A 27,591-nucleotide genomic window follows, 5' to 3' on the forward strand; every position below is an offset into this window, starting at 1 on the left:
TTGGTTCGTGCTGCCATCATAACGAATGAAGAGGAATATGGTACAGGATGAGTCAAACATGAGTCAAACAAATGCATGATAAAGCGTTAGTGTTTGATGAGACTGCTTCTGTTTTTTTTTTCTAAGAGACCCTTACTCATATGGGCTAGATAAAGCTCCTTGGCTTTGTAATAAACGAATTACTTGAGCCATTATTATAAATATCAGCTACAACGGGCAGTAAATTCATTAATAAGTCACATTGTCATCTCTAACACAGAACCAATTTGAAGGCGATGGGAGCGAAGTTGTTAAGTAAGGTTATTGTCTGAGGTCTCGGGGTTTTATCACTTAGAGCTGCAACTCACTTATAGCCAAGAACACGTAGGTGGGGACGACATTACCAATACTAACACTGAAGCGCATTATATCCTGTATTTTGAGAATTATGTTAGATTATATCACTTCACTTGTAAGCATATTATTTTTTTTCTTATGTGTATTTGCCTGTTTCTTTTTCGTTCTACAATCTATTCGTAATAATTTTCTTGTACATACGTAAGGTTTCAAGCTACTGTCTGACCAGATTATTTAATTAATCAGTATCTCATTATTTACTCTTAAGAAAATTCTGTATATTTAAGGCCATAACGTATAACAATGGAATAGTTAATAGCATAATAATCTCCGACTAATATCATTACCAATGTCATAAGTGGGTAAAATATCAAATACACAGAAATAATAACTAAGTGTTTTCCTTCATAATGTGAAATGCTGAGCTTTTGTATTATCATCAAAAATTATATCCTGTATTAATCATTACTTTATATATTTAATTTTTTTTATGCTTTTTATTTTAAAAACATTTTTAGCTAAGGAAGCCAAGGAAGAAAATTATACCTAATAAATTTATTTGCATTAAGTTAGTCATATTTTTTTGTTTCTTGTATTCATTATTGGTATGGCTATTGAAACTTACAATACAAAAATATTATTTCCTTCCCAAGTATAAGTTGGTATTAACAGCTCATTCTGGTATACTAGAAACGTTAACATTAAATTATGCTGATACATTACATGGCACAATCACTTAAGAATCAATAACTTTACCCATAAATTAAGAATTTTCACTTTATCTAGAAATAGTTTTTTATAGGACTTTGTTTTGTACAAAACCCAAGGTGACAAAGCTTTGCTAAGCTTTGTAATTCATTAATAATGATTATAATAATAATAATAATAATAGTAATAATAATAATAATAATAATAATAAATATAATGACGGATTTTGAAAGAGTAATTGAGCATAGTGAAAAATTTCTTCAGGTTTTGCGTTTATTCATAAGTGTTTCCTTGTTGATAAAAAGACTTTGGCAGAAAATGCTTCCTCAAGCTGACTCCACCTTCCAATTGGTACATTACTATGTTTTTTCTCTCGATAATTCTGCGATCATTGTGTGCATTTCGTGTTTTTCGACCTTTAGAGGATAGAAGACTCGCATTCTATGTAAAAACAGTCTGAACATGCTTAAGAAAGAGTTCTTAGCGTGTTACTTCGAGTATAATAAGTCAAGCAATGAAATTATCTCTAGTTCATAGTTTATTATAACATGTGTGAATGAAATTTCGTTGCAATACAGCATGGTAAATGATGAACAACAAATGTAACGTTACCCATTAATTTAATTAATTATTAGTTAATGGGTAGTTCCATATACTCGTATTCACTTTTAAGATATCGCTAATAATTCTGAATCTTATACACATGAAATTTATAGGATGTGATTATCTACTTACACTATAGAATACAGTACAACTTAAATATAGGCACACACATATTATATATATATATATATATATTACAAGACCGTGTTTGTTAATATAAGTTCATAGGTCATTATATAATTGTAGCCAGAACTGTAGTGACTATATGCAAATGGTAAGATAGAAAGAAAAGACAAATTTGGTGTGATTGGCCAATGACAGGGAATGTGATTAATGTGATAAGCTAGATGTACCGTAATGTATACAACTGCAAATAATATAATAAACTGGGATAATTGCACTGTTGGATAAAGGATTCCAACAATGATATTAATATTGAACACAAGAAGATAGTGACTACGGCTCAAGTCTCACACACTGTACCCAGGATACTACAAAGGCTACAGTAACGGAGTCAATATAACGTGAATGTGAACGGGGATTCGGAGAGTCAGTAAAATGCAGTCTGGGTAAGAGTTGAGTGATTGTGATTGTGACTGAGTTAACATCGTAAAAACCACTGTGTGTTATATAAGGTCACCGTAAGTCGTCGTGGTAGCAAACTATGGCGGTACGACCACCGCTCATGACGTAACTGCGTCAACTCTAGTGAAATATTCGTCGATAGCATGAGGGGGTTATCGAATGCAGTGAATGAACGGCAAACAGTGAGGGAAATTTACTTGATTGCACCGAACAGACCGCTAAAAGCGTGAAATACACCTCAAATACAAAGAAAGATTTGCCGAATGCGTGAAAATTTCACTGAGTAGGACGCAGGAAAGGATCGCTTCGTAAGAGAAACGTACATAAAATACCTCTGAAAAAATTACAAATAAATGAAACCTACATCGAAAATTGCCAGAAAAATATATAAATATACTTAAGGAACAACTAAGGCTGCAGATTTCGGCTGGGTGTCCTCTGGCGTAAGTGGAATCGGAGGTAAGAACGCTGAGGTCGTGTTCCGGCTGCGGCAACACGGGCGGGCAGAGCGATGGTGGCGCCGCCCAAGAGCTAGACTAGCGGGTTGACAGGAATCAGAATGAAGCTACCGGGAAACTAACAGAGCACGCAGCACGACATAATGAAGCTGCGGGAAACTAACAGGGCACACAAAAACCTAGCTTAGCAGAAGTTAGTTGTGAATACAGGAAGCTAAAACGGAGGATTGAAGCTCCAAGGAAACTAACAGAGCAACACAGGAAGCTAACACAACATACTGAAGCTACTGGAAAACCAATTTGACGTAAAAGAAGCTGAAGACGTCAGATTTACAGATCTCTGGGATAAACGCTAACACTAGAAAATGAAGCAAGCAGCTGTTAAAAAGGAATATTTGCAATGAGGCAGCTAACAGGGTACGAAGGAAGATAAGAAAGGCTAAAACGGAGAGTCTTGTAGCTGAATGCGGCAATATGAGTCTACTGGGCATCGTCAAGAAACTAACAAGTAAACAGGAAGCTAAGATGCGCACATAAAAAGCTATTGAACACATAGGAAGCCAAGATGAAGAAATTGAATGTCTTTTTTGTGGATTTGACTATAACAGTAATCTAGCACATGCTATAAAAAATCTAACTGAGGTATCTTCAGAGCCCAATTATCTCTACTAAGAATTACGGTTTAATTGTAATGAATATAATAACAATAAGCTAAGATATGCTATTAAGAATGTTAACAACAGGACGCAATCACCTATACTGAAATTTGCTGCTATGACTACAATAATAAGATAACATAAGCTAACAGGAGTATTGGTGGAGCGCAATGCTTAGTCAACAGTCAAGCCACATAAAATTTAAGCAAGGATGAGAGTTCTGGGACATCAAATACCAGCTAACAACGAAACAAGTAATAACTACCTTACGATTAGGAGCTTAAAAGGACAATCTTACAGGTGACAGTGAGACGCTAAAGACTGTTGAAAATAAGTCAGAACCACTTGAGTGTTAACACGAGGAGGCATTAGAAAGTTAAACATCCAAGAAAATATTATTTCTAAAGATATGTAAGCTGTACTAGTCTCAAAAAACAACGATGAAGTTAAGACGTTGATAACAGGATACTGCTTTAGGGACAATTTGCGAATAAACAGAGAGCGAACAGAGGAAGGATTAAAGAGCTAAGAAACAGCCAAACGGTAACATACAGAGCTAAAGACCAATCAACAGATAGGTAACGGGGAGAAAAGGGAAGCTCCGAGTGCTAATTACAGATGTATGGGAAGTTAAATAAGTTGAAGATAAAGGGTGAGAATACCTGCCATACCTGTAGGTCAAGATGTCTCACAAGGAGTTAACAGGTCAAGGATGTTCTCTAAGAATCCGTGTTTCACAGTGAGGGAGTTTTAAAGTTCAGAGAAGTTTTGATTTCTAAAGAAGTTCTGAGTTCACAAGAAGTTCAATACAAACATCCAGTCATTTCGAGGGGTCTCAAACCTCCATACCTCACAAAGAGTGTTCACTAAGTTCAACAGACTCTTCTAAGAGCGTTCACATCCCACAGTGGAGTTCGGTGCTCCCTTAGAGTTCACATTAATACTACTGAATGCACAAGCAATCGTTAGCTCAGAAGAAACTTAAACATAAAGCTTTACAAGATTTCACAATAAATAACTCATTCGAGGTTTACAAGACTATTGCATATCCCAAGGAGTTCATATGGAGTTCACATTTCATAGAGAGTTAACAAGGATTTTATGATTTACTCAAATTTGCTAATACTCAAAGCTTATGGAAATTTCATAAAGACATCACAGTTCATATAAATTTCGCAAACAGTTCTATAGGAATTCACTGCTCAAAGAAAGTTCACAGTAAGTCCATAAGAAGTTCACAAGAAGTTCACAATTAAGAGCAGTTCACAAACACTTCTCATAGAAAGTTTTAGTCAATCCATTAGGCGTTCACTGCTCAAAGAATTGTCACATTCGCCTCATATGAAGTTCATGAGGAGTTCACAAGCAGTTCATAGAGATTTTACAGCTCACAGCACGTTCACAACAAGTTCGCAACTAGTTCAAAGAGAAGAGTGAACTTAAAGTAAAATTTTCAAGGAGTCACAGCATTCAGGTGGATAATAGATCACAGGGAAATTCACTGCATCTCACAGGAACTTGACTCGCTATCAATATTGGTTTCCAGTTGGTTTATGTGTGAATATTTCATACAAGAGTTCATCAGGAATTCACAACTCAGAAGGTTACACATCACAGAGACAACAAAACTATAGAGGAATATCCTTAGAGAGTAGTACCAACGCGTCTACCATCTTCTCAGGAATTTTCAGTGATCACAGTACATTCCCCGCGAGTGTTTGTGTCATAGGGCATACTCACAAAGACAGCTCATAACATCACAGATACTCACGGGATATTTACACAGGTCTATGAGGGAAGAGCTCTAAAGTTACAGTTACCCGGGAGTTCACTGGGTATACACAAGAAATTGATAGATGATGCATCAATATAAATTTCACAAAACACTTAAACTAATCTGATAATCAAGGAAACTTCACAAAACATGTTCACGAATTTTATAAAGGGTTCTGGTGGGTTTATGTTGCCATTTGCAGAATTTGATTTTCAGACGAGATTCAGAGCTGCGAGGTTTTGGGTTACAGGTTAGTTTAGGGTTTACCAGTTGTTAACACAGAGAATACTGTCTTATCAAGAGAGGTTCAAATATACTTCATTGATCACATCCTAAACCCGGTATTTTCACAATAGAATGTTTACAGATTATAAACCACTCAGACGGCCTGCATACACGTTTTATCTGACAAAATACTCTATACTCTAAAAGAATTCAAAGGAAATACGTGATTTTGCTGACTGTCGCGGGGCCTCCACAAGATCGATCGAGACGCGTTGCGGCGGTTCATGGGGAGAGACCACAGCCTCCAGTTGACTCACAGGGAGCAGCACACGGCTCTTATGGCACAACTCATGAGCCAGTCAGATATTACAAAGATTAAGGTCATGAAATAAGGCTCACAGATTGCTCACAGAGAGACGCTGGGCAGCAAAGACTACTCTCGAGGAAATCACAGGTCACAGACGTCTCACGGAGAGATTACGACTCACAGAAGTGGTCACGAAGGGGATACACAGGTCACAGATTGTTCAGAGAGAGATCACAGGTCCCAAGATGGGCACAAAGAGACCCCAGACCACGGGGTGCTCACAAGAGAGACCACATTTCAGAGGGCGCTCAAATATAGACCGATGCTCACAGGGTGCTCACAGAGAGGTTACAACTCACAGGGTATTCACAGGTGTATCACAACTCACAGAGAAGTGGAAGTGGTGGCTGGTGCTCTCTCCTGCATGCTACTGGCCGGTATTCCATGCAGTGCCATGAGTGAGGGGAAGAAGGGCTGAGGGGCGTAGATTGTTCCCCTCTTGTGCTGGACCCTCATGGATGCTACCACCACCCCTCACCCTCGCCCTCACCCTCACCCTCACCCTCGCCAACACCCTATACCCTTCACCACAAAAATGCCCTCGCCCCCTACCCCTCACCCTAAATCCATACCCGAGACGCCCCCACCACCCTCACCTACTACCCTAGTTCCCCAACATTCCCCTTTACTTCATCCCATACTGCTTTCATCCCCAGTTCACCCCACCTGCTACTGCTCTCTCTATTCCCCCCCTCTCCTGCTACCGTCCCCTGATATCATCCCTATACTCCATCATACACACACTCCCTTATCCACTATCCATACCATCCCACGCCTTCACCACCCCCTCACCACCATCACTCCCCTCCCCTCACCTCAACCATATCACTCGTGACCTTTCTCAAAATTGTCCAGACATGTACACCGCCAATAAAGTTCTACACATGTACACCTCTGGTAAAAAGTCTCAATATCTATATATCTATATTTATATCTATGTATAAATATATATATTAATAAATAAATAGATAGATAGATAGATAGATAGATAACACTTAGCAACACTGTCCACACCCCCTGAATAAAGCAACTCTTTTCAAACCAAACTTGATATTGATTTTCGTCAGCAGGTAAGACGTACAAGAGAGTTCTCCCTCAGCGAGCACATCACCTTGGGTCAAATTAGAGGTAAAATGAAATAAACAAAAAAACGATAAAAAGGATTCATTTCTTTTTACTGGGCTTCGAAGTTGCTAGTCCTGGATTGTGACTTAGGTCGACAATGATGTTGTATAAGACTCTCTCGCCTTGAACCTTTAACTGTAAGGGTGCGTACTATGTGTGAGTGAGGGTGGAAGGGGAGTACTCTGAGGGGAAGGACAGACATACGGAAGAATATGAGGAAGTCAAAGGGGAAGACAGAGAGGAAGGGAGGAAAGGGAAGAGGAAGTAAAAGAAACAGGAGGGATTAGAGGGAGGAAGAGGGGGAGAAGAGAACAAAGGAAAAACGAGAAGACTGAAGGGAAGGATGGAGGTAGAACCCGCAAATAACAACACTGTTTATTGGAATCGTACATTTCATCCTCTAACATGGAAGTGGAAGACGTAGAAAATAGGGAGGAAAGAGCAGAGTGATATTGGCTAAGAAGAAATTGAAGATATACAGAAGTAGGAAAGAAACTAGTGAGTAAGAGACAGGACACAGGACTCAAAAGAACAATATCTACCGTGTTAAATGTCTCCTTGAGAAAAGATCTACCTAACAGATCGCATCACAAAGGCCGTCCCTCAACGGCAAACAAAAAGGACAAGGAACCCTGGATGTGTTAATATTACTCAACTATCCACTGTCGAATGTTAAAATTAGCAGAATCGTGAAAAAAAAATGAAGTGTAGTTAAAGATTCAGTTTCAAAGCATTTTTTTTTTATTGTCAGTCCTTTCTCGTGGATGAGAAACCCAACGTTCATTCATTAGTTGTTTCCAAATCACTCTTCATTACAATGTCTTTGACCCAACTATTACGAGAAATAATTATGGCCTGTCTCACCAATGATGTCACGGAGTAAACACAAGAGAGGGTCAGCTCTATCACCGTTCTATCAATCGTTGTTTTAAATGCTGAGGAGGATTATGTCACCTCATAATTAAATGTTATACTTATACAGGAAATAATTAACAAATAACTTATAGATTTCTTGACAAATTAGGCATTGATGATAAAGATATTAGAATTATAAAATAATTAAATAAAATCATGAGAAAAGGAAGCCGAATTATTATTAAGAAACGAGATTTAGACAAATAGTTAGAGGAGTTAGACAAGGTTACCTAGATATATTCAGAGATTTTAATACGACAAGTAGAGATGAAATATTAATGTTAATTGTAACTTATTATCAAATGTTCAGTACACAGATGAGCCTGTTGTATCTGAAGTTAGTGAAGAGACGACAAAAAAGCTGTTCAACATATTAGTGGAAAAATGAGAAGAGTGAACATAGAGACAACAGTGGTGGTTATTTCCCAATGAAAAGTGAATCCTAAATTTAAAGCTATGGTGGAAATTTTGTGTATTTGGGAAGTAACATCTGGAATATTTAGATACACTGGCCAATAATTAAGGTTGAGGGGATAACAGTAGAAACAGTAATTGGCAAAACTGAGGGTAAGAGGGTCAGGGGAAGGTAGAAATTGAAGTGGATAAGGTAAATAAAAAAAAATGAGTCCCAGAAGAGATACAAAATCCAGGAGGATTGGTAAAGGCAGCCCGAAAATGTTTGGAATAGTGTGTCTCGGTGAACCCTTAGACACGAGTACAAAACTCTACACTTGCTCTTCCTCTTCACTCGCCGGACGACAAACTAAAAGCCAATAGGTGTCAGTCATTCAAAGAATCTTGTAAGCAATAACTTGAAGCGGTCATTTTTACTTGCCATATTCAACACCCGTTATCTTGATCTGCCTCAAGTATACGAGAACCTCGACACCTTCTCTGGGTTGAGCAGTAGTGTCGGTGGGTCCTCTCCTCGTAGTTCAAGTTGTAAACACGGTAATACTTCACAGTGGATAACAAATGAACTGTTACAGCACCAACTGATATTTTGTATCTTAATTCCACATATTACCCCCAGAAAAGTGTCTCAAACGGTACAGTAAACCACGAGGAACTTACCTATCTGATGCGCGATGGTAAATACTTGAAGAAAATATTTGGTGGTTGTGGGAGTGAGACCTACCACACAACATGGTCGCTTTACCTAATGAAGAAAAATGAAGTTCCTTAATTGTCACTTTTCGTTTTTTTAAGACTTTTATATTGTACGTCCTCTTGAGAAACTGCACATGTTTCTCTTCTTCCTATCACTATTCATATTCCTATTCACTCTCACTCTTTTGTGATAGGGTAATTTAAGTTAAGAAAATTCGAATCGTGGTTAGTGCACATGAAGTTCAGGTACAGGAGTCTGTAGCCGCTTGTCTACAACCAATAAAGGGAACATTATTCCATCAGTAATTATGTGTTGTCGAAGCATCGTAAGACTTATACATTACATAATTATACTCGACATCCATAATAATACTCGACATCTAGGTTACGAGCGCACTTACCCTGTTGTGAATTTACTCGGCACTGCTTCAGTTCTTTAGAAAACACCATACCCATGTACTTACTCTGTACCTAAGCAATAACTGTCGCAAATCAATCTGTCTGCATGTACAGTACATCAGGAGTGATTGTTGTATAATATGCAGTTTATGTAATTATTACAAACTACATTATTTTGTGTATCCATTAGGAATGACTGTCCGTGGAACTCGTGTGTATTACTGCAATTTAATAGTTCTATAGGACTTTTTTATACAAATAACACTTAATTAATGTTTGTTCGTAAATAATAACCACAATATATCACCACTTCCGCGTACAACAATAGCAACTGGAAAAAATCACAGCATTAACCTCCAGCAGGTAGCCTGGGACACGCGAACACCAAAGACGCTCCCGAGGAAAACAAATAAATTGTACACATGAGACTCCCCATTTGTCAGCACATTAGCCTCACAACAACTCCTCATCAGGATGCAATTTCCTCGTATAATTATCTTGTCAGGAAACTTGACTAATGACGTTCCCATCAGGAAATGACACGCCATGGCATGTCTAACTTCCGGAGACACTTTTAACAGAGACAAGCGTTATCACCTGACAGCTGCACAATCAACTACACAGCGACAGTCACTCACTTACATGCTACTCAGATTCTTGTCTCTGTCTTACTGTGCATCATCGTATCTTTAATATAACATTACTTGTACTTCAGAATATACTTAATTCTTTAATAACTATCATAACAGAGGCGGTATTTCAGACATTTGTTGATATTCTTATGTTTAACGTAATATACAAACATTTTAGGTTATGGCTCCCCGGAAAAGGTATATGCATTGTTTATAGCAGGTAACACGTGTGTTATATTTCCTTCAAAATGTTTTTATTGCTTTCGAAAAAAAATATTTGCGAAGAATATTTATATTGCTGTAACTTACTCTTCCAGTTACTCATATGGTCATCAAATTTCACAGTCCTTAGATCTTAAAGATAATATTCTAACTTTTGAGTATGATAAACCCACAGTTTTGACAATTTAACTCACTGAGGACAACGAGTTAACATTTTTAAGTACAAAACTAATTCATATCGACAACTTGAGTGATTAACAACTACAACCCTTTAGTATAATGATCAAAACATTCTATAAGGACTTAACTTTTTGTATGAAAACAATTCAGTCAGGCGATTATTATTTTTTTTCCTTTTGTTTACAACGGAGAAAAATTCCTTGAGTAAACCGATTAATTCATTGATGCAAACTCAATCCATAATCTGCCTTTTGCAACAAACTTTTTGAATTTTGAGAAGAAAACACTTTGGGTTTTATCAACAGTAGATTGTTCTCTCGTGTATCTTGTAAAGTAATCTCCCTGATGCAATATTCCTCAGGCGTCAAGGAAGTATAAAACACTGAGAACTTTTCGTGCAATAGAATCGTTGTTTCTTTGCACTGCTTAGTTCATAACACTATCATCTATATTTTTTTCTAACAACAGCACGTTTATAGATTAGTGACATACCCTATGAAAAAACATAAGATATTGCTTTCTTTGCCACGGTGTGTTAAAATAATCGACCCCGTCTGACATTTCAGGCTGTGTTGCCAACCTGAACGTCTCATAACTAAAGCATTACGACTCCAACCTCCTAAAAACATCCTTAAATATTTATATTTCTTTGGAACCGATTTATATACTTAAATGTTCACATAACATTGTCTACTACACAGTGTTATTGTTGTCTGTGGAAGCTGTTTAATTACCAACGTGTATATAATATAACCGCAAGTTTACACCTCTCTATAGAGTTTTCTTCCTCAAAGACCCAGCCCTCTCATACACTGATAAAGATATACCAGCCCTCTCAAACACCCACAAATATATACCAGCCCTCTCAAGTACCCACAAATATATACCAGCCCTCTCAAGCACCCACAAATATATACCAGCCCTCTCAAATACCCACAAACATATACCAGCCCTCTCAAACACCCACAAACATATACCAGCCCTCTCAAATACCCACAAATATATACCAGCCCTCTCAAACACCCACAAATATATACCAGCCCTCTCAAACACCCATTAAGGTATAACATTCTCCCCCTATGACAACTCTAAGAGATCATTACTCGGTTGGAAACTCAAAGAAAACAAATTAACAAAACATCAGAGTTAATCCATTTCCCTGTTTCCTCAGCACAGTTTCAATCAAGAAGATAACAAGGAAGTAAGCTATTTTAATGGAATGATTTCTGAATTCAGGGATACACTCTTGCCTCGGCCAGAAGGTCTCCTTCCTTCAAACCGTATATTATCTCGTTGAATTAAAACCATTGAAGAGAAAGGCGTGCATCCAGGCAGGTGTGAATCTTGTAAGTAAGGAAATTATATTAATGCACGGTGGAGATATAATATGATAGAGGAAAGAAGAGAGATAGAGGGACAGAGAGAGTGGGTAGGGAGACGGAGAGAAGGGAGAGAACCTTAAGACTTCTTCACTTGAATCTTATTCTGTTGGGGAAAATTAACTATATATGAGATTGCTATTAAAACCTGCGAAACTTTCTGTAATAGCTAAGGTGTTGGAGAGGAGTATATCTATAGTTAAACGAATTACAAACTCATGGAAAGATTGCATCCAAATTTTTTTTATTAACTATATGACAAGATTCTGACTGAGGACGTTTACTGTAAAGTCTTATTAGACTTGAAAATCTGTCAAAGAAGGTTAGCGACCGAGAGCTCTAAGACACAGCTCTCTGTAGGAAAATGCCAGGAATAAAACCATCACACATCAAGACGCAGACTAACGAGTGTTGGTCTTGTCGGGCAGTGTTGATTACGATATTCTTCATCAGGAGACGCTTTGATATAAGATTATTTGACATCGGAAAGCCATGCACCGGGGGGCATTTGACTTGATGACAATTTGTGACGGCTGACTTTAGGAACTCTAAAACAGTGCTTGTGGCTTCAGGAAAACCTCGGATATAAGAACTTTGACTTCAGCAACACGACGCCGAAGTCTGAATTTACGCAATTCCTAATAAAAGGAAGGCGAATCAATCACCTGATATCCAGGCAGGTAACACAGTTTAAGAAACTCCTCAGAGAAGCGATAAGGGTGTCTTATTAATATCTTATTAAATTTCCTCTGTCTTGTATTCTGAGAGAAAGTACAGGGTATATTTTTCTTTTAGTTTGGACGCAACAAAACTACAATAATATTAAGGAAAAGCAGAAAATTTTAAACGTTTTATTACTTTTGGATTCACCAGACTGATTTCCGAAGATAAAGTCGGAGGAGTTGATACATTCTGTCCGCGATTTAATTTCTTACTGTAAGGATAATTGACTATTTCTTGAGCGACGAATAGACACTGTTGACACCAGCTTATACAGTATATTCCAACAAATAATTCCTCCTTTCGCTAATATAATTACTCTCAGCGTGTAGATAAAATAATTGGCTTAGGAACACTTATAGTAAGAAGCGAATTTATTCTCTACACTTGGAAAAATCACACTAAGTCTAATGGGTAGAAGAAAATAGGTCATCAAACATTAATCGTTCTAGAGTTGGTGAGCCTCGAGGAACTGTGAGAAGAATAAGAACAATAATTTCCTTTAGTGTTAAGACGGTAGATCCCATAATGGATTCTGACACTAAGTGCGACCCCTTCGTATTATACCTGTATATTATATGTGTAAAACCTTTTTTGTTCATTTATCTATCAATTTAAGATTACTGCTTTACGGTAAACGTATATGAATGAGTGAAACCAGAGAAATGCGAGTTTGACTAATACATGTATGCAGTACTCGTATATATAAACTTGTAAAACAAAGTCTCTAAGGAATTTTCTAAACAATTTAAATATTTTTCTATGTTATAGTTAATCAAGTCCTGAGACGTTCATTGCTAGGAAACATTATTAATGAAGATATTAATCAAGTAATTTGTCTAAAATGTCCGCCGTAAGAAGTAGCACCGGTTCCAGGAAATATGCTGACAAAACGCAACATTGATTGGGAAATAAGGTAGACAAAATCGCTCTTCATCAGGAAGCAATTTGTCGAAATTCTTATCTTGTCAGGAAATGGTGCGACGTTCAGGAAGTAGAGTGACATGGGACGTCTGATTGAGTATGATCAATCTTCACTACTCTGGCGCTCATTATCACCACGTATACAACAGAAGAGACATTCAGATTTATTTCCTCCTTCAACACCAAAGTCATATATAATTATAATTGTTTATTTAACCAGAGAAAGATGTAAATTAATTTGCTTCGTCGTCAACGCCAAAAACGTATCAGTATTTACTTCTTCTTCACCGACACATAAACTGGTCAATTTAGAAGCTTTTTAAAAATGATTTACGTCCTTATTCAGCATTAAGAGTTACGTAGTTAGGGAAAAAGATCACCTGAAACTATACTCTGGACTGTAATTCCATGTTGATACTCTTCGGTAAATTTATCGTTATACGCTTCTTTGTCAAGAATTTTTATACCTTATACTGATATACATTATCGAGGGATACACCTGTTTTCACTATTACTTATGGAGTGTGTGTAATACTAATTAGAAAAATAATGACCGCTCTCTAACGCCGTGTGACTTATCGCATACTAGGAGAACATATTAACAAGTCTTAAGTTTGTCATCACAATAAAACATCTTCATTTCTTGTATATATAAGATTTTCTATATTGCCTTTAATTTACTTAATACTTTCTTTATAAATAAATGTTTACGTTTTCTTGTTATTATCGCCTTGAATATTACACAGCCCAAGTCATGTTTGCTTGTAACTTTATTTATCGGGCTTTGCTTGCGAGGTTCTAAGCTGAAGAGAAAACTATTTGATTGGATACGTTTATATTTTCTTACAAGTACGTCAATTTTCTTAGCATTTGAAATGAATTACACACTCGCTAGAGATTTTTTTTTTTTTTTTTTTACATTTACAAATCGTGTTTCAGTGGGACGCATCATCGTATTCACTTAGTTACTATTTTATTCCTTATATGTATTAGTAAACAATATGAAAGAACAAATACTTAAACTTAACCAATATTAGTGATAAAATAAAGCGTTACCATATATGATTCTCTTATATAACAATAGAAAGTTGAAGAGTTAAAATAAGTAGTTAAAATGACCCGAAAAAATTAATTAGGGGACAGCATAAGGGCTTTATATAACCAAACATATATAATTTTCTCTCCATCGGTTGAACATTGTATACAACTGCTTAGTGAGGGACCAGATCACACCACCTCCACAACCATCAGTGCTGCTGGAGACAAGGGGAACAAGACGTCTAGACCACGAGACGTCTAATGATTCAATGGTCTGAGGGTTAGGTGAGGTAAGGATATGCTAGGTTAGGCTAGTTTAGGTTAAGTGAGGTTATTTGAGGTCAGGATAAGTTAGATTAAGTGAGGTTGAGCTAAGATAGGTTTTGTTAGGTTGAGTTATGCTAGGTAAGGTCAGGTGAGGTAAGGATAACTTAGGCTGGGATAAGTAAGGTTAGGTTATGTTAAATTAGAGTCGGTTATTTCAATTTAGAGATTTTGGATAGTCGAATTGTCGTAACATAAGCGCCATGACTCATCTAAAACCCAAATCCAGTCACTTATTACTTTCAGAAGAATTAAAAATAATGCCAGTGAACTCCGTAGAGTGTAGAGACTTGACATGTTCAAGTAGACTGACTGTTCTCTCTCTCTCTCTGTGTAACTGCATCTAATATTATTTATCATCATTACTATAAAATTAAGACTAGTTTTATACAATATCTAGTACAGTACTTACAGTTTCTAATATTATATATCTCCAGTACCATATATCAAGGTTCTTGTCTTATAAATCTTAATTATTATACATTATGGCGCGATCTTAATTATTCCCATATTTGTTTAGTAAGGTCCAAGTCACTAAAGATCACGAGTTTTATATACCTCAAGGTGCTGACCACTGTAATAGCGTCAGGATTTATCTCATGTCTAGTCTCTCAGTAGCACTCGACACGAAGACAAGTTTCTGGTTATAAGTAACATCTTAAATACGACGTTTGTATCTCAGTTACAGTAACATCTTATGTAAGGATAATAAAACGATTGATTCCTTAACCTTTAATACTGGGTCCGGTTTCTCGGAGACTTTTAAGTTGATTCGACACATTAAATAGAAGATGAAGGCAACCGCTTCTAGGTGTGGTATGGTGTAGGTGATATATCGACGCCATTTAGAATTTTCATCTTTGTGTTGTATCTTGACTGTAGTAGTGATATACTTTTTTTTTCATTATATAACACAAAACATTTATTAGAGAACAAACTAACTACAAAAGTAATCTCCCTAAAAGAAATCCTTCAAAAATATTTGGAAAAACGTATTATTTTCTTAGAGAAATAGTGTTATTAGAAACAATATTACTGTTGATAAAGTAGTTTTAATAGTAAAATATCGTATTTAAAAGAAGCAGTGTTATTAGGAATGGCATTCATATTTAAAAAAAGTCTTGTTTGAAAAATGTGTTCTTTAATAAAAAAAAGTCTTATTAGAGAAAAATAATTATTTGAAAAAGCAGTAGCTAAAGAAAGCAGTTCCTACTATACTAGCTGGAAACTGTTACTACCATACCATCTGAGGACCTACAACTATACAATCTGAGAAACTACTACCATACTAGTCGAAAATAACTGCTGACTTGCAAAATTTAGTCTCTATGATAAGGACTACTTAAGATAATTATCAAAAGCATCGAAACGAATCGATGCCTTAAGCTACGGTAATTATTGCACTCATCTTTTGAGGCGTTCGCTGTGAACCTCCCGTCTGTGACAATAATAGCCTACAGTAACTATGTCCGAGTCCACTGTTGCTCTTCATCTTTCTTTATATTTCTACTGTGGTATTTATACTTCCTTTGTAACTAGAGTACATCAAGATATTCTTATCATTTCTCCTTAAATTTATCAATGGTCTTCCACATAAAGGATTGCAGACTTGATGCACAGCTCTCGATGGTAAAGGCAAACCAAGGCTGACTTGTTGATCTGTTGGTATACTATAGTCAAGAACTTGTAACTACAGTACCGAGTCTGGGTTCCAATCACAAGGCAGTACCCTACAATTAAGCAGGTTGCAATTGTTTAAGAATATTTACGGATTTCGACTTGCTAGTTCTTTAGTCGTAAAAAATTATGAAAATAATGTATGATTATCTGAAATACAGTAATCTTTAGTCTACCAGCTACACTGATAACTTTAGATTTCTTTATTCTCAGTTATCTTTCTAAAGTAGTTCCCTCTAAGTTGTCAGTCATGTTATAATATTTGTCATTAATGGCATGTCATCACACTTTACCCTGTATCACTAATTAAGAGTTAAATACAGTACATTTAAAAAAAATGAAAGTATACTGAAAAGCACAGTATTCGTTTTTTTATTCACCTGTCTGAGGTGTTGAGTTACGATTACTTTATTCTCTTACAAAGTTTAAACCATTCATGTAAACTTTACTCTTGGATATTATTTTTGTTACCCAAGTTTCCTCTATTTTAGTCCATATTTTCTTAATTCAGCTATTTACCGTTTACATCATCATTATTCCTTATTTACTTCCCTAAAATCCTTAGCATATTCTCCGTATTTACTAATCTACAAATTATTTGCTAAAGTTGTATCAAAAGTAAACTACGTTCCTAATAAGGTTAATGTGTAAATCATATCCCCGTCACCACCATGTGTGTGTGTCTCCGCTACTCTTAATAGCTTACTGGTACAAGAATCTCGAGCAATATCATATAACGGTGACGTCCACATCTGGAACTGTTTCTGAGACGATGTTTTGGCGAATTAAACCCCATAAATGTGAGTATAAGTCAGATTTAAAGGAAAATTGCATGAAATATGTTTATACGAGCATGACCTTTCTTCTATGGCGAAGTCTTCCAATATATAGGTTTTATTTGTTGCTATTTCACCTTACTTGATTGACTCTACGTTACAAAACAGAAGTACAAAGAAAATCCATAAAAACACCCAAATCTTACAGAACTATTAGAAGCTCATATAATCATCTCAAGAAGACAAAAGTTCTCGGAGTCAGGTACATGTCACATCTGAACCGTTCACGCTACCTATGAAATAATAAGTAGAATATGATTGGGTTCCTTCCCTGATGTATTGTCTCACTAAGAAATGTTCGCTGAGTTAATGTTCTTTGTTCGACTCTGCACTGAAATAATTGACTGACCTTCGGCGCTAAACATAATATATATGGGCAGTAAACATTAAATTGTATTTGATTTTATTTATCTAAAAAATAATATTTCAGGGATCTGGATAAAAAAGACTTTGGTGTTCTTTCATAGCGACCAACTTTAACGTTACTATTATTTGACAAATTATCATCACTATCAAATATTATTAATAAGAATTAACATCGTCTTCTAGAATTTTCACACAATTTTCACGTTTAACTTTGACATCTCCGCCCAGGGTTAAGAAACAGTAACAACAGCAGTATCTACTTAGTCTTCGATAGGTTACTATAATGTATCTCCCAACACTAAAATTTATCTGCTCATTGACAACATGTTTTCTTCAGATTACTCGATATTTTCTAGTTATAAAAAGTAACATATTAAATGTCTTCATTATGAGAGAAAATTTTTTATTATACAACGTTTTCCTCACTTCCTTTCTTATATATAAAATAGTCCACAGAGGATATGGCAATAAGACGATTTAAAACACAAAAGAAGCCCCACTATGTGGTAGATGTAAACGCTACAGCGGTCTGTAATGATCAGCAGTCAATCTGTAGTATAACACGCAGTCTCTAATACATCAGTGTTATCTTTTGATGTAAAACTCACTCTATAATATGTCGCTGACAGCCTGCAATATGCGGTATGTCACTGGGTGTATAAGGACATAGCCTAGCAAGAACCACCTGACTAAACTTTGTTCACCTGACTACGATGCGTCAACAAATTAACAAGTGCTGAACGAGGTATTGTTTTTCCATAAAAAAAATAATGATTGTGGAATTCTTTTAATCAATAAAATTTCTGAATTATTCTTTTCCGGTAAATTTCATGACAAAATCCTACTCTGATTCAGAGAAGAACAGATACAAGTAACACTCACCGTAATATGATTCTTGATGAAGCTGTTGTTGTCTTAAATAGCGGAGTCCTTGATGACACACGGCGATAACTGTGGCTTCTTTACGTTCATTAGAGGATCCTTGGGGGGCAGGTGTTTGTCATGCCAGTCCCGTAAACACTATCGAACTGGAGACCATTCCTCCAGTCCTAGTTGTCACCATCACCCTATGTGGTCACTCACTATCACTCGGACACTCACACCTCTTTTCACTATCCGTGGTCACTTTCTGTAAACAAATTACTTTGTCATTAGCTCGTGGTAATATCATCTCAGTCTCCCCATGATTCAGTCTTCACCAAGAGAACACCGCCAGAGATCACATAATTAAGTCACAATTATATTCACTATCAGTAATCACGTCTTATGACATAATGAACCATTCACTCAAAAGGTTCTCAAGACACTGACCAACTCCCCTCCGACTACCTCCCTGTCGCCAACACTTTCTTGAACAACCGGTAGTTGAGTCGTCAAACTCCCTCAAGCGATCTTCGATATAATATTCTTGGGAGCATTTATTATTATTTGAATCTTCTTATTAATAATTATGTATATTATAATCTTAAGACAGTTCTATTAACGACTATATTTTACTTTTATAGGACGATTGTTTCCATATACGATTTAAACGTCATTATAAAAATATCTAAAATTATCTTATGATAAGCATAGCTCATCATCTACCTTTTTTTTAATTTACTTTTTATGTCTTTTTCCAAGCATACTCGTCTGTATTATCTGGTAGCAGAGTACTGAATAATTTGTAATTTAATACTAAGGGTTTTATCTTATGTATATATTTAGGTAATTCTTTTTCATCGTTGTTTTGATAATACAAAATATACAAAAAAACTAATCATAGCATGTTTTATATTATTCTGACTTCATTTCAGGATAATCTTGAGCACTGAGAGAGTGGTAAATATTCCTAAAAACCTTTGTCGAAGATTTTACTTATCTAATAGCATCCACACTATAATATATGATTTTTATGGAAAACCGTGAGAAAATAATCTACAATCATAGCTTTTATGCAAATGGCATATATATATATATATATATATATATATATATATATATATATATATATATATATATATATATATATATATATATATATATATATATATATATATATATAAGTGAAATAATTTTCCCATAACATCAGCTTTCTACATTTCGGAGATGCATGACGATGGGTCTGCATGACCGTAGAGTTTATTTCAAGAAGTCCCGTCGAATTCCAAGAGTGCATTAGTATATTTATTTTGTATTTAGAAAGACTTTGAGCAACCATTCACAGATGTAAAAGATTCAGAGTGTGGGTGACTTTCACTCACTGGAGCGTGAGGGAAAGATGAGAAAATAAGGTTTTATTGTAAGGGTAGTTTGTTGTGTACAGGGACGCCCGAGGTAGCACGTTTAATTTTTTTCTACAGAGCGTGTGAGAAATACGAAGTTATTTTGTAGAACGAGTAGAAAAGTTTGGATATTTAACTTTCCAGAGCTTGTGGTAGTGTTGGGATTTTTTGTTTTTGTTTTTATAAAATGTGTACGGAAGCGTCTTTTTTATTCTGGAAACAGTAGCTGCTGTGGATTATTATTACTATTTTTTCTGTGTATTGAAGAAGCTATGGTTGATACAGATTTATATTACAATGAGATCGGCGAATTTTCAAATACTGTAAAATACATGTGTATAAAACTGTAGAACTACTAATCCACGCTTGTAGCTTAGAGAAAAGTACATGTAAAGTTTAGAAGACGTTGTATCCCGATAAAACTTGTAGTCAGATTTTCCCTGAGTCTACCTGATGCTGCAGAGTAAACTGTCTACGGTTATTAAGGCTGATGTTCATAGTGAGCAGAAGTATAGGTAGGAGGGACAATGGTGAGAGGTAAGTTTATGCTAGGAAATGCAAGAGTGAATGGGAAGATAGTAAGAGCTGAAATATAGAGTTCTTGGGAGTGCACATTTTATATAGAGTAATAGAGTATGGTAAGGTAGTGTATGGTATAGAAGTGCGGAAGGTAATTGGGTTTTGGTAAGAAATGGGAGGATAGTATATTGAAAAGTATGGGGGGTCCACATAGCAACAAGAAAGTGGCATGGGTTAAATTCCCATGTATGGGTGTCGGCTATGGTAGGAGGTGGGGGTCACACTCTAGACTATGTTGGTTAAAAAGTTTATTTCCAGGACGTGTAGAAGGGTTGACAGTTCAGATTGTTTTGGCCATGTAGGTGGAGGGGGAGAGGAGGCAGTGTGTTCACACTCTAAATATTGTGGAAGGGGTGGATGTGTTCACTTTCTGAACCCTTTGAAAAGCAAGACAGTTTCATATTCTTGTATTACTTTAGTTCAGAAACGTGTTATCATAAGATTCATATTGTTAATAACATGTAAGTCGAAACTTAACTTACCTAGACGATGATTTAGATGAATTTAAATGTAAAGTAGATTTTTAGATCTATAGTATAGTTGTATAGACCATAATAAATTATTCAGTGTCTGAACAATTTTAAGTTATTAAATCTCATGAGATTAAAGTGTTTTTCTTGGTAAGGGTCTCGAGACACTTACCCAGCGTTAAGAAAGAGCAAAAATTTGCTTGGCAAAATTAGAAACTTAAAAGAAACTTCAAAGACCATGCTTAATGTTAACATTAGCAGAAAACTTTGAATTCTATGCTCTGATTTCCAAAATACGCAACACTGTCCGAGTCCGAACATAACAGACTGCCGTGATGTGTGTACGAAATCTCGATTATTCTTTAATAAGCGCACTTTTTGGGGGTCGATATTATCTATTTTTGAAATATGAAACATATTATTCCGCGTTGGCAATGACAAACAGTTAAGTTGTCATAAGTGTGACACATACTCATAACAACAAATCGGGACTTTCTACAAACACACCCATATTCTTATATACAGTATAGTCTAGATCTGCTCTCATTAGGAGGTTCCTCTCTAGACACATTGTACGAACAACCAACAAATTTTTGAAAAAGTTAAAACATAGATACAGAAATCTTGAATTCAGTGAACTGAAAATAAAGATTTGAAAACAGAAGTCTATGAATACAGAGTTTGAGATATGGAAAGCTGGGAATCAGGCAACTGGAAAGTTTGGAATTTCGAGAATTGCGACTTGTGGAATCGGATTTGAAAATTGAAAATAGGGAATATTGAATTTCAAAGGATCAGTCTGTTTATTTGTCTTTGAAGGACAAGATTTTTAATTCACGTTATATGATGGACTTCTTTTTTATTGGTAACGCTACAGTTTCTGAAAAAAAAATACGCAAATATTTGTTTTCCAATTCATTAAGATAATTGCAGCAAAGTTAACCGCATGAAGGGTTGTAGCTTCTTAATTTAACATAGATATAAAACAAATATACATACGAGTAACTTAATCAATTAGATTAAAAGAGCACCCAAAAAAATCACATTAATAATTAACTTAATTTGATGACACCGTACTTACAATGTCCAGCCTCAAAACACTGTATATGCTGTGTGTTGTTATTTAATATAGTTGAGAGCGGACGTGCAAAATATTCCATAAAAAAATACTTTCCCGATACTTTTAAAACGAGCTTGAAGTATCAGGGAATGTAGTCGCCTGTGAATCCTGGTGGATGGCTCTGACCTGACAATTGTTCATATAAAAACCGAACGACATATCGGGTGGTTTTATAGCGACCCCACAGAGCGACACAAGTTGTAAAGAGAGTGGGGTCAGGAACAGGGGAAAGGAGTCGACCGCTCTCACACAACTCATGAGGTAGATGTCTTCTTCCTTCAGCTCTCGCACATAATGTCTCCCACGCCCTCTCACACGCCACCCTCCCTTCCCCACAAACTTCTTACATTTCCTTAACGAACATCTACTATAAACCGTCTCTCTCTCCCTCCCTCTCACACACACACACACCTCTTATGTAGCCCCTCTTACACACATCTAACGCACTCTCTCACGCACCTCTCGACTCACCCCCATACACATATAGTAAGTTTACAACTTCAAGTGTTTTCTTTCTACAGGCAAAACACACCTTTAATTTTTGTGCATGTCTGCAACGTAAAATAGGAAATTTTTTACTTTACATAATCTTACAATAAAATAAATGAGTTCTTTGTCTACATATTACAGAACTGTTTTTCTTTTCTATTTTCTACCAATTTTGATTTTCTTCTCTCGTTTATCCTTTCATTTGCTTTATTCTGTATGCCCGCAAAATCACACACGTATATATTTTCATTCTCCCTTCATCTCTCTGCAGTCCTATTTTTCTATGCCTCACTTTCTCTTTATCTTCCCTTGTCTATTTCTCTGATTTTTTCTTCTTTCTATTTATTTCTTTTTCCTTCTCTCCATTTCTCTCTCATTCGCTCTTTCACTTTCCATGATACACCTGCATATATTTACATGTATCCCCAAACATGCATCTGTTGAGGCTAATCTAGACTTTGGTCACCTGGTCCGGATGATCCGGCGAGGGCCACACTGCTGGCTCAAACCGTGTACATCACCACCATCCGATTTACCACAAAAAATGGAACAATAGCAACGAAACACGTTATCAACATCGAGTCTTATCAATAATACAACAACGCAGAGTTTTTTCTATAATGCTTGACTGTAAAGAAATGTTTAAACCTTATGATATGGAAGTAGCGTTAGAACGCCAAGAAAAAGAAAGAGTCCATTATCTGAAAATTGGGGGATTTTTATATCATATAATGGTTTAAATATATCGTTTCTAGTTATCTCTTACGTTAAACTCATAGAGTTTCAAGTAGTGAAATTGGGAACTTGTATTTATTGTAACCTATTCTTTTTCTTCTTCTAATTGTTATTATTATTTTTATTATTATTACTATTGTTATTTAGTATGCTATTCCATTAACTGTTTCATAATTTCATAAAGGAGGATAGCGAAGGATATTTTCGGTCCCGATTTTGTTATTAATTCTTATAAGCTATTACTTGTGAATGAACCTTAATAGTTAGGGTGTATTCTTAGTTATTGTGAACATTTAATGGTACGAGATACGGCCGCTGTTCTCAACTAATGTATATTTGTTGAGGCTTTGATAGGCATGTTAAATTTCTTTAAAAAAATTATGTTATGGCTCCTGATACCATTATAGTATAAAATAAGTAAAAGTTTATGTGACACACCATTCAACACAGCATAATGCATACACACACATACACACACACACTTTCAATTTTACCATAATACAAATATACCTGAATTATTGTTCATCTATATCAGTAAACAGTTTAATTCTATTTCTACCTACATACATTAGAAACTGTATAGAGTTGCTCTAAACTGAAATATATGAATAATAACTAATTCTTATAATACAACTGGGAAATTATGACCATGCCAGAAGCAATTTGCCAGTAGTTAGTAATTTTTAATTATTATATCCTTGAAACTCACTGTTAAAGTATATAGGTTAAATACACCAATAAGAATACATTTCTAGACTAAATGTGCAATGGGCATAGTGTATATTGCCTATCTCCAACCTATATCAAAAGATAATGTAATTAATGTAATTAATATATATATATATATATATATATATATATATATATATATATATATATATATATATATATATATATATATATATATATATATATACAAGACTTCGACTTTTTTATATCTAGCCTTGTTTTATTAGAGCTGCAGTACAAAGATTTTATTAGTTTGTGGGAACGTTTGAGCAGGACTAGGCAGGGAACACCACCGGCGCTGACGACAATTAGCACATCATGAATATTATATATTGATCCCGTATTCTCACTGTTTGATGAAGAATGTGTAACAATATTAGTGCGAACAGAATCCTTAAGTCTGGTAAATAGTTGGACTTGCTGCTTCACGTTTGTGTGAGCATGTGCAAACAAAACACACACACGCACGCACACACACACACACACACACGCACGCACACATAAGCATGCGCAAGTGCATTAATAATTAGATGAGCGCAGACGCATTCGCGCATACTGACAAGTAGTGGTTGGTCTATCAGTCTATCTATCTATCTATATACGTATATGCCTGTCTGTGTATATATATATATATATATATATATATATATATATATATATATATATATATATATATATATATATATATATATATATATATATATATATATATATATATATATATATATATATATATATAGATAGATAGATAGATAGATAGATAGATAGATAGATAGAATGTGTAATGTAATTGAAATAATCATCATATAAACAGATAAACACAAAGGAAAACTATTCAAATTATTTTTCAGAGGAGACTCAAGATAATCGGTGTTGATCAATAAACATTAACAGACTGAACGACTGAGGAAGATTTATGCTTGCTGATCATCAGAGTATTTTCCTCGAAAAACTATACACATAGAAATAGTTTTATACCGACACATGTGTCTTCCCAACCATGAGTAGTTCCCATGCATCAGTGACTTTCATTATATCGTTGTTTTACCCTGACACTTGATAAGGAGCAGCATTTATTTATTTATTTTTATTTGAACGGGATATGGACATATCGAGAATAAATTGGCTCTCTTGACAATGGATGTATTTAATAAAGGCAAGTCATGATAAACACACGTTACGTTAACATAATTGATAAATTTAGAGAGAAAATTTACAAACATGAGTCAAACTCGGGAGTATAACATTAAACGTGTGGATCTCCTAGGGCGGCGGCCATATTGAACGGCTGTGGGAGCAACTCACTTTTGGCACCCAGACATAAACAGACATTATTTTGCAGTAAGTTCTCTTTCCCATCACTTTTGGGTTGAGGTCTGTAGTGTATTATTCGGTCTGGATATGTCTAAGGCGTTGCTTCACTCGGTAATGGTTCGTCACTAGTGGCCAGAGTGAGCAGGTACCGGAAGCAGACCAACGCTGGCTGGGAATGTACTGTACGTGGAGCGTTCATACCTTCACCTACAGGCTTACCCCGGGTTCTTCACGTCTTACCTCAGATCGTGGCTGTTAATCATGTGTCGTTTATAAGCTTCAGCTCATGCATGTGTTATATCAGGTTATCTGTTTCTTCTCAGGTGGTTCGTATACCTCATCTCAGGTGGTTCATAAGCTGTATCTCAGATGATTCATATGCTTCATCTCGTGTCTCGTAACTTTACTTTTCCAAACGACATCTTCACCGACACTCAAAAGTCGCCCAAAATTAAGAGTTTGTCAGATTTTATCGCCATAGTTTTGTTAATTCCTTTCTTCGGGAGGTTCCTTGACATAGATACAGTCAAGGAACACGCCAACTGTAGTATACAAGAAAACTATATTTATTTCATTTCTGTCTCGCTATGGATTAAAAAAAATATTGAATGAGTTTGGAAAATACAGCTTAGTAAAGATATCCAGACACTTTCCTAACCTCTGATTCACTGCATCAGAAAGTGAGAAGTCAAAAGAGGAAGCAGCTGTAGGAAAACTGACCCTGGTGGCGTCAGCAAGTCTTCAGCGATACTAAAGAAAGTTATGATAGTTTTCCTTTTCGTCAGTATGTTTGTATCCCAAGGGCCTATGGTCCATGCTCTAATGTATTTATGCCCCACAACAACAAGGGTCTTTTAAAAACATCTGCTACGTCATTTTATGCATTAGACGATAGCTATTAGAAATTAAGAAAAGTACATCTCTGCAACGAAAAGCCTCAGGGAGTCTCAGTACATTATTCTGACAGAGCATTAATTACTTTTTTTTTAATTTTGTGGTATATAGCTTAAAGAGTACAACAGTGACTAAGTATTATTCAATAAGAAGAAACTCATTTTGTCATTCAGATAAAATACTTAGATTAATAGTAAATTCGATTTTTTTATTGTGAATAATATCCAAGTCAATGGAAATGTATAGGTTTTGGTTAAGATAGGATAAGGCCAATTGTCACCAAAACCCCGAGTTTATTTAAGGAAATAAATTTTTTAAACATTGAAACATTTTTTACTAATCTCAAGGTAACAAAACACAAGATTATTTTTTTTTAATATACAATCAGTGGACGGGCATGAAACGAGAGAATTAGCTGGTGCTGATAAGATGCTCGCCACTATCACGTCAATATTTAGGAAGCAGGATACAATTGGTACTGCATTATAGGTCTGGCGATGAATCAATCTCTCTACTCTATTATTATTCATGCTTCGTCAGTTATAAGCCTTTGATAAACTTCTTCCAGAAAATATGGTTATGAATATTTGCTTCCTTATATAAATACAGTAATAGTATAAAGTATTTTTGATATTGAATCGATTTCTGAAGCTCAAGTTCATACATTCAATAATTTAAAATAGCTGTATATATATATATATATATATATATATATATATATATATATATATATATATATATATATATATATATATATATTATTCTTATTGAGTAATGTAATAGTCATCAAAAAAACATTCCGTCCCCATGGTAGGATAAACATAAGAACCCATACTCGAACCAAAACCAACGAACAGCGGGCAAGGTTTGCGATCCGATTCTCACATTCGCGCAGTAAAACAAGCTCTCACCGCACCTCAACACTTATATCCTGGTCTTCTAAGGGTATAAAGGACAGGTATCCACCTCCTTCTGAACTTCTGGCGTCAGGTTGGGTTGCCTTATACCCAAAGAGAGGGGGGCAGAGCGGATGGGGGAAAGGAAACCCTGACATGGCGGACACTCGCCGCGCCTTACTCACTGACGTCATCGGTCAATAATTTCGAGGAAAAAAGATCTCCTCTTCCTTTGATTTTGTGAAGGTTTAGTCACTTTACACGAAGCCGTCATACGTATAGTGGTAATGTGTGTGTTAGGTCGTGTCACTGTCCCGGTGTAGCTATCGTAGTGTTAGTACAGGAAGCGGCTTGTTCTTCTTACCCTTAAAGAATTTTGTGATAATAAATATAACATCCTCCAATACACATATATGTACATATAATCTAAGAATTATATAAAACATGCGCCAAGACGGACTAAAACACATGTGGTTTGTTTTTAATTAAACTTAACGACAAAATCAACATTACTATCTTCGAAAGCCAATTATTTTTGGTAT

At 35.6% G+C, this 27,591-nt stretch overlaps 1 protein-coding gene across 1 annotated transcript in view; it reads right to left on the reverse strand.

The window, feature by feature from the left end:
* Positions 1-27,243, reverse strand: part of LOC121853134 — a 93,916-nt gene extending 66,673 nt beyond the window's left edge. Inside the window, exon 1 of the mRNA XM_042347076.1 lies at positions 27,065-27,243. Coding sequence (XP_042203010.1) covers positions 27,065-27,243 — 179 coding nt within the window. The remainder of the gene's footprint in view (positions 1-27,064) is intronic.
* Positions 27,244-27,591: the final 348 nt, after the last annotated feature.

The sequence above is a fragment of the Homarus americanus genome, unplaced genomic scaffold, assembly GCF_018991925.1.
Source record: "Homarus americanus isolate GMGI-L3 unplaced genomic scaffold, GMGI_Hamer_2.0 scaffold32871, whole genome shotgun sequence".
NCBI classification, from domain to species: Eukaryota; Metazoa; Arthropoda; class Malacostraca; order Decapoda; family Nephropidae; genus Homarus; species Homarus americanus.